We start from the raw sequence: 8791 nt of genomic DNA, 5'->3' as shown, positions 1-8791 counted from the left end.
CCCTGGTGGGAGTAAAATGCGAAGTTCGCGCACGCAATCGACAACTAAAACTTACCCGTCTGCTACAATCTCTTAAAATTATGCGATTTCTCGTTTGTTTGAGCAGTATTTATGGTCCGTAGCTGAAAACAGTTCCGAGAGATTAAAATTAACTTCTTTGGGGAGAGGGGATTTTTAAAAACCCTTAGCTTTTTAGGGAACATCGAGACAATGTGTACAGGGTTTCCCAGATTACTTGCATCAAACTTTAAAACAAAGCAAACGGAGTCCTCCAGGGAAGTAAAACCAACTGCACGTCGTTAGCAAGCGTCTTAACATAGTTGCCGCATTTTCCTCGATCTGCCCAATTATTCGGTCGATTAAGACTAATTAGCAAACTTCAGTTTGTGAATTGGAAAGCGCCCCGTGTCTTTTAGATTTGGTACAAGTCATCCCAGACGCCTGAAATATATATATTTTAACCTGTTTACAATCCACGCACTAAATACTCGCAAATGGCGTTCATTTACACCTACGCAACGACGCGTTTGATTGCACGGTGCCCCACACGCCGTACAAAAATCACAGGAAGTCGCTGTTGCCGGGTGCCATTAAAGGGGCCCTCCGGAGCGTTCTGCGATGGTCTATATATGGCGGTAACTCAATCTATGGGTCCTAAGGATCCTAAAAATCGTAAAATTACAGTCATGCGCGGCGGATTTCCCTATTAAAATTGCTATCAAAGTCCCCGGCACGCCCCCCTTTCTAAGATGACCCCGGAAAACGGGAGGGGCATCTCTTTACGCATCAGCCAATGGCAATCGAAGGATTCCAGTGTCACTGCGCGTCACCGACCGCCGACCCGCGGAGGAATCTCTCCAACGCGCGGACCGTCGTCAAGGGGCCCGGACCAAAGTTGCTCGGACTTTGTGCTCAGCATTCGTCGTTCGTCGCATCCCACGGTCGCGCTATGGACCTTTCGGACCTAACGTCTCTAGAGCTCGAAATCCTGGAACGGACAGCTGACATGGGTGCCATATCCTATGATTCGACCCCGATGCGCGACGTCGACGAACGCAGCGCCGCGGGCACCGACTGTGGCAACGACGAACGGCCGCGCCGCGGTGAAGCGAGTCCGCAAGAGCTGGAAGACGCACCCGACGATGGAATCGGGCGGCTTGGGAACACGGACTGGTACGTGGTGCGCTCCAGTATACCCCGCTTTAATGGGTAATTGATGCGTGTTTTCTGCGAAGGTGTCTATGTGGTTCCTGCGCGCCGATGGAGACCGTCGTCGAGTGCGTCTGCTGCCGCGAATACCCGGCCGTCGCACGGAAGCAGCAGGGCCGGCAGGGCTGCGTAACGGGCCACCCGGACTTCGAGGCCCTGTGCCTCAACCCTGAGGTGTTGAGGTTGGCCTACCTCAACATGCGGCACTACGGGCAGCAAGGGATGGGCGCAAGTGCCAGCGAGTGAGTACGATGTCATGCTTTGCGCGTGAGCAAACTCACCATGTCTCGGTGAGGACCGTGCCCTCGGCAACTACGTTCACTGTCCGATTCACAGCGTACATACGTACTTGTAATAACTTGTTGTTAGGCTAGATGAACGTTTAGCACCATCCTGGGAAGCGGTCGATGAATTGTTTGTGTTGCCGATAGTGAAATTAATTATAACCCCCACTGTCCAGGCGCAATATAGCGCTCCAGGGAGGCTTTCAAGAGACTAAATGAGAAGCAGCCTGCCTAGTTACCACCCAGTCATTTGTTCAATACAGAAACACGGACACTTCCAACTGCTGTCCCACTATAAACTACACATATTCTTATATGTTCTAAACGAACTGTTCTGATGAGACCGCCCTCTTCGAGCGTTACACTTCTTCCCGTTAGGCCAGATCATGGAGAGCTATTTTTCCTTGCATTTGCGGTTATCAGTTTAGATATGTCATTTTCTTGCTCTGTTTAGATGCAATGTTATGCAACAATAGCACTATGAAATATATGACAGTCACATGGCCTCGTCTCTTGTCGAGACGGCCTCGCCTCGTCGAGAGCAATAGAAGGCGACACCTTGGATGTACATATGCTTTGGCGTTGTCCCCATGCCCAATGCTCCCTTACCTCCCTCTTTTTCACCCTTCTCGGCGCTCTGACTAGGCAGGCTGGCTCAACCCCCCCCCCCCCCCCCCAGCTTCAACTCGTTGATACACTACTGCTCCTACTGGTACAGCATGTCCATGCTGTACCGGGTGAGCACTGGTGGCCCCAATCAAGCACCGGACTATGGTGTAACTAATAAAGGTTCCCTCTCTCTCTCTTTCTCTGTCTCTCAAGAGAGCAGTGGATATCCCACACGTTTGGCTTTGGCGCAAACGACAAAGATAACGCAGTCCGTGTCAGAAACCCAAGTCTGGCTCGCAGCTTGCTCAAATGGTGTCTCTGAACAGAGCCGAATTAGCGCCTGAAGCCCCTCTACAAGCTCGCAGAGAGCAGGTGGCCGCAAAGGCTTGAAAGTCCTACTTTGTCAACGAGAGGCGAAGATTAACTCACTCCCGAGATTGTATTCGTCTCATGCAGTTTCCTTGCTTTTCTGTCTTAGCATAACTCAACAAAGGGTGAAAGCTACTGCCCTTGTGGGCCAGTCTGAGCGACGGAGCTAAGCACGTGCCAAAATTCCACAGGAGGAGTACACTAAGACATTACGTTGTCACATGCATTGTTTTTACACGCCCCGATTGGCTTGCTGATGCCGTAGCTTTTGCATTTTCCCAAGTTCAGAAAAACGAAGAATTACTGTTTACAGATTCTTTCCTGCTAGCTTCATGGACTGGACCAGCACTATACTACAGAACAACACTTTTGAAGCAACAAATAAATAAGCACGAAGTTATGATATTGACGCAGTAATTCACAACCGTGTTGGGGAAGGATGCTCCAGTCACTTTGTTTCTCAGAGCTAAGAGTTCAGAAAACTGCATACACCTACTTTATCTTGCATGCATCAATGCCTTGTTGCTATCTTAAAAATGAGCTTAGCTATGCCAGCTAAGTTGATGCTGGGCAATCTTTTTGAGAAGAAACAAACACCAACTGCTTCAAGTGCACTGTCAACGTCGACAGTACAGTTGGCACCTTCAGCTCAGACATCCTCGTCCTTTTACCTGGTCTAGTCTCTGCGTGTGACCTTCAAGCCCATCAAAACAGGGGCCGATATCAAAATGACGAAAATCAAAATGTAAAGGCCAAACATTGAAACGTCGAAAAATAAAATGCCCAACAGCAAAACGCCGAAAGGTGAGAATGCGTACATATCTGATCGCCATATTTGGTACGGTATTGGCAGATGCTAGCTGCACCAGTGTGTTGGAATCATGGAAGTGTCTTCTGCAAAATTAGGAGCATGAAAAATGTGCAAGCTGCGCTCGAAGACGATATCGAGGCAGAAATCAGATTAGAACCTCGCCATCTACCGCACAAGAAGCAAAGCATGCGAGAAGAGAGCCTGACAGCCGCTTAGGGCAACTGGGACAAGCTCAACATCCTTAGCTTTCTTTGGGAAATACACACAAACTATTAGATCATATTCAACAAACAAAGAATTCCTCTGGCAGAACAAATGTTCCTTCCACTTTCTCAATCTAGAACCCTGTAGGTTCGTGTTGAACATAATATTTTGGAATTGTTTGGTCTCTGGTACCGGGTGATTCGGCTAATAGAGATTTCGGCGGTTTGTTCTTTCAACATTTTTTATTTTTGGCATTTCGATAATGCATCCTTTCAATTTTTGGGTGTCCCAAGCGAGTGCAATGTTCTCTGGTCAAAACAATCAAAAACTTGAGAACGATGACATAGGCACAGATTGCTGTTGAGTCCATGGATGCCACTACGTCTTTCCTCTAGAAGGCAAGTGGAGACTTATATTCCAACCCTATCGGCAAAAGTCATATTCTTTACTCCAGTATCCAAATTGTCAGAAGGGGCTTTAGACGGTGTTTGCAAGCTTTTTGGTCAAGAAACTACACAAAAAGGCAGTCATTGAAGGCTCATCGCTCTGGTTCGTGCACCGTTTACAATGCAATGGCAATGCGAACTAGAAACCTTCCATTCGCCCAGCGATGCAAAGTATCCCCCCTCCCCCCCCCCCCCCCCCACACACACGCACCAGCAATGTAAAACACCCCCCTGAAACAAATTTCTGGCTATGCCACTGCAGGCCATGCACTCAAAAAAATAAAAAATTTTCTCCTTCCCATACTATAATTGTCAAGGCAGTGCAGCCATATGGGGGGCGTACCATACTGATTTACGATTTATTTTTCCGCAGATATTGTCCACTTAGGGGTCGGTAGGCGTGTCGACCTCCTCAACGTAGTCCCCCTGGAGACGAACGCACTGGTTCTAGTAGTGTGGCAGCCTTTCCGTTCCGGGACCACTCTTTGGGAGTGCTTCGCACCCACGCCTGGACAGCCGCTTCGAGTTCACCAGTGTCCATGGAATAGGGTGCTCATAGGTGGTTTTTTCATGGTGCTGAATGGCTGATGGTCACTGCGGGCTAGGTTGAGGGAGTACGGTGAATGTAGGGATGGGCATTGTCATGCTGCAAGAGCGTACCTGCTGCCCCTTTCCCTGGCAGCTTCTCGTGAATCGCGCAATCACCTGAGGGTAGCCACATACGGGGCGATGTTGATGGTGGTGGCCGGTTACATGCAGTCAATGAGCATAATGCCCTCCGTATTCAGAAAGCCACGCGAGGATGTCTTTGCGGACATTGATGACTCGGAGGCATCTGTCCAGGCGTGGCTGAGACACACTTATAAACAGTGCAGGGATGTGATTGCTGCGCCAATTGCGCCAAACTGCACCAAGGGGCTAACTTTGCTACATCCTGCTACATTTCACCGAAATATGGCTAATCCGAGCCAAGCCTGCGCCAAAGAAGAATTTTGGTCGCCTTTCATAAACGAAACGAAACTGAGAACCGTAATTGAGCATGCGTAAGCTAGGTCGCACAAGACGCCACCCGACACAAAGTACCCTGTATTAATCGTCCATTTGGTCTTGCATGATTTTTCCCGACGTCTCGCGTTTCGTGCACTCGTCGTCTCAGGAATCTCGTCTCGCGTCTTTTTTTTTTTTTTTAGCGGTAGACACGGGCGTGTGCGGACTCTCAGACGTTAGTGTATCGGGTGCCAAACATGCCGTCATGCTGTGAGACAAAACCACGTTTTTGCGCGGCGGGAGTTACTTTTTGAGCTGAAGCGCTCGCGCGACGTCGTGTGTTGCCGTCCCCACGTCGCTGCAGATATGGCGCTTACTAAACTGAAACGCATCGACATTCCTGCTCTTGTTTAAATCATACGCTGCTATAAAAATCCCTCTCTAACTCAATGACTGCTTGGCGAAGTTTTGATTACTTAGGTTTTTCCTGGTGGGCTTTCTTTCGAGAGGGACCCCGGTACGTGAAAAATCTGCCGCAAAAGAAAGTTGGTGAAGAGAAGTGAGCTAAAGCAAAGAAGGCAATGTCTGCACGCTGAACCCGCACAGCGCGCTTGTTTGTCTCGAGTTCAGTCGTTGCACGAAGCGCTCCAAGAACTTTTTTGACCTTGATTCGCAGTGTCTTGCATCAATACGCTCAGGTTCTTTTTTTCTGTGTGCTTAGCCTGTACCTCGCCTGCCGGCCTGGCAAGCACAAGTCGCTGGACTGTTTATTGTCGTATGCTGGACAGTTAAATTTTGCATACTATTTTGGGAACCATGCAGTTGGCGACGGAGCGCGGAGTGGCATGGTTTCGGTTTCGGTCAAACAGCCGTTGTCTCCGCCCGCGCGACGAAGCACGTGTAACTGCAAGCCTGCCGAAGTTGCCCTTACGTGCATGTGAACATCATTGCAACAAAGGCACCAGCCGGGACGCTTGCAATGCGTTGTTTTACGTTTGCTTACTTTTTTTTATAAAAATCTGCCACGTCAAGAATTTTGGCGGTGCCAGAAGAGTCCATGTGCGTATGGCAGCTGCCTAATTTGCTGTGCCAAGAGCTGCACAATAGTTTGTGCTCACTTGATTGTCACAAGGGGGGACGCCACGACAACAGCCACACTTGCATCTGCTCGTTTTCTCTGTCGTAACTTTGCCGGCATCTGACAGCATGACACTTTGGCTCCCGTAACATATTTTGTTGCCACTTTGGGACGGCTTTTGGTCCATGGGAGGTATATAGGGCAGTAAACACCCCAGTCAGAGACATGTCAAGGCGTCCTGCCCTCCAGTCCTTCCTAGCTTCGATCCCTTAATCCCCTGATCTAGTTGAAAAGCCAAAATCTCAAGGTGGGGTGATAATTATTGGGTGTCTGGGTCTTGATTTACACTATTTTTGGATGCAGATGCCAGACACCTTGAAGCCGGTGGATGATCATCTCGACATGTTCCTTGTGGTGCCAGCAACACTTGCACCGCTGGTGTGGCATTTTTTGCACGCTATGCTGGGATAGTTTTTTAGGAGTGCCATGTCTGGACAGCTTATTCAGAAGCAGGCTGTCGTCGTCGAGATCCATGCTTTTTTTTTTAACAGATGATGTTGCAGTGCCCACATGGGTGAGTATGACAGAAAGGATTCGAGATTGGAATAGGTCACCAAACAGTATCGCATCATTTTTCGTTAAAATATTTTTCTAACAACACTATTCATTGAAATAAACACTGAAATTCAAAGTTTCTCGTGCAAGAATGGGGAGGCCTGGGGGTGCTCATATGTATCCCCACTACTCTGATGATAGTAGTGTCACCTCTAAATCAACACAGCATAATGGAAGACATATCGCAGTCTAAAACAGGAAAAAATGTTGATATATGTGTCTTGCAGATGCGTATATGACCAAATAGCAAATGATTGCGGTGCCCTGAGCCCTAAGGTATTCAGGACCAATAAACACATGGGGGTGGTAGCAGCTGTCATGGCAAATGGAAGCTGTCAGAATGACATGTTCGGATATTGACACGGATTGTGTCGGAGAGACATGAAATCACAACTGCTGGAGCCACTCCAGTATTGCATGAGCACTTCAGCTCGTATGTTTACACCAAAACTGTTCTGTGCGAGCTTCATAGAACACTCATGGCCAGGCTGCTATTCTCAAATCCCTAATCACCAGTACCAATGCCAAGCTTCGGCAGTGCCAGCAGCACTTTAGACAATGTTAAATTGGGACGTTCTCTGATGAGTTCACATTCCCTGGCACTTGTGTGCAGGAAACCTTGGCAGTAGGTGTGTGCGAATATTGGTTCAAATTGAATAGTATGTTTGCCATAACCTTCGCGCTGCAAAGGGAAGCCGATGCAACCGGCTCTTTTTGCGCTGTTGATGCTAGAAACGACAGTGCACTATTTAATTCGAACCAATATTTGCACACCAGTACTTCACAGGCTTACGAACTGCACTGTTTTGTCCCAAATTAAACAACATCATATGGGGAGCTTTCCACTGTTCTGGATGAATGGCTCCCATTCCCTCTGGCCAGTGCACATAATTTTCATGTGTCCTTCCCAAAACACAGCGATGCAATATTCGTCACCAACACCAATGACAGATAATATCTACAATTATGAACTGGGACCCTGTGAACTTATTTTATGTATCATGACCACGCAACAGATATTCCTTCCTTGTTAATTCCGGTGTATAACTGGTTGTTGTGTCGATTGGAGTTGGAGGTGCGTTAGGAGAACCAAGGCCTATAGTTTTTTTTTTTTTTTTTTAACTCTGGAGCATTTAGAATGAATCTACAGCAGTTCACTTCAATTTGGCTTCCATGTCTAGCCCATCCGACATGGACTGCCAAATAGGGATTCTGCTATGTGATAGCTGGAGTGAACGTAACAGAAAAGCAGAGTATGATTACATGCCTAGAGAAATGAAAACAAGTGTAGAATTTGCCAACAGAGTGATAGGCTTTGCTTCTTACATCCAATCTCTGTCATTGTTCCAGGCACTACAGATTTGCAGCCTACAGGCAGTGTGCCCTGTGGCTGTGGAGCCGCTTGGGAAAGAAGAATAGGCGGCCCCTGCCATCCTGTGTGGTCAAGACAATTAGGGGCAGGTATCCTGCTGACGTGTATGCGGGCTACAGGGATGCAGAATAAATTGCGTTGACCTAGAGACCACGCAACCCCCTTCCCTTGTCTCTTCACCCTCCCTGCATGTGTGTCAAGTCGCTCGTAGCCATGAACGGAATCCTCTAAATCACGTGACCTATTATCTACGATATCACGTGACCATAACTATGATCACATGATCGTAGTCAAACCAAAGCCAGTGCACCTACGTCACATTCAGTCACACGACGAAGCCGCCTCGGTGGCTCCGAGGCAAGAGTGCCGGCCTACGGATCCCCATGTGGCGGGTTCGAATCCCGGCCGAGGTGCCTGCAATCTGATGGAGGTATATTGCGGAGAAGGCAGCTTGGTAATCGAGCTTTCGATTGCACGTCAAAAGATCCCCAGGTGGTCGAAATTAATCCTCGGTCCTCCGCTGGGGCGTGCCAGATGCCCGTCGTTGGTTTGGCACGTAAAACCCCCAAATTTGAGTCGCACGACCGGATTGCTTCATTTTCCTCCTAGAATCCAAAGGCTGTCATCAAAACTACTAGGGCGTGAGAAGTGCTCATTTGGAACACTAACCTAAGCAGTAAAATTTGGCACCCACTAATACCATTTTAAAGTAAAGATTGTGCTTTTCATCTCGTCTTGGTGAATCGGGTTTTCGGACTATGCTGGTTCGGTCGTGGCCCTGTCTGTTCTTCCGCAGTTGCGAACGGC

General features: G+C 48.3%; 1 protein-coding gene across 1 annotated transcript; it reads left to right on the top strand.

The window, feature by feature from the left end:
• Positions 1 to 871: 871 nt before the first annotated feature.
• Positions 872 to 8155, top strand: LOC121834158 (P2X purinoceptor 7-like). Its single transcript, XM_042287893.1, has 3 exons — positions 872 to 1173; positions 1236 to 1451; positions 7963 to 8155. The coding sequence occupies exons 1-3, from the start codon at positions 950 to 952 to the stop codon at positions 8114 to 8116; spliced, it is 594 nt and encodes a 197-aa protein (XP_042143827.1). The 5' UTR covers positions 872 to 949; the 3' UTR covers positions 8117 to 8155.
• Positions 8156 to 8791: the final 636 nt, after the last annotated feature.

This window comes from Ixodes scapularis, unplaced genomic scaffold, assembly GCF_016920785.2.
Source record: "Ixodes scapularis isolate PalLabHiFi unplaced genomic scaffold, ASM1692078v2 ptg000597l_1___fragment_1__unscaffolded, whole genome shotgun sequence".
In the NCBI taxonomy this organism is placed as follows: Eukaryota; Metazoa; Arthropoda; class Arachnida; order Ixodida; family Ixodidae; genus Ixodes; species Ixodes scapularis.
The sequence above is the reverse complement of the archived record's forward strand: the minus strand, read 5'-3'. Positions and strand labels throughout refer to the sequence as shown.

Bases quoted from the DNA above. Each gene is read 5' to 3' on its own strand.
- LOC121834158 (XM_042287893.1), top strand. From the start codon at position 950: ATGGACCTTTCGGACCTAACGTCTCTAGAGCTCGAAATCCTGGAACGG. The intron at 1,174-1,235 runs GTACGTGGTGCG...TTTTCTGCGAAG, and splicing joins CGGCTTGGGAACACGGACTG to GTGTCTATGTGGTTCCTGCG. The intron at 1,452-7,962 runs GTGAGTACGATG...TCATTGTTCCAG, and splicing joins ATGGGCGCAAGTGCCAGCGA to GCACTACAGATTTGCAGCCT.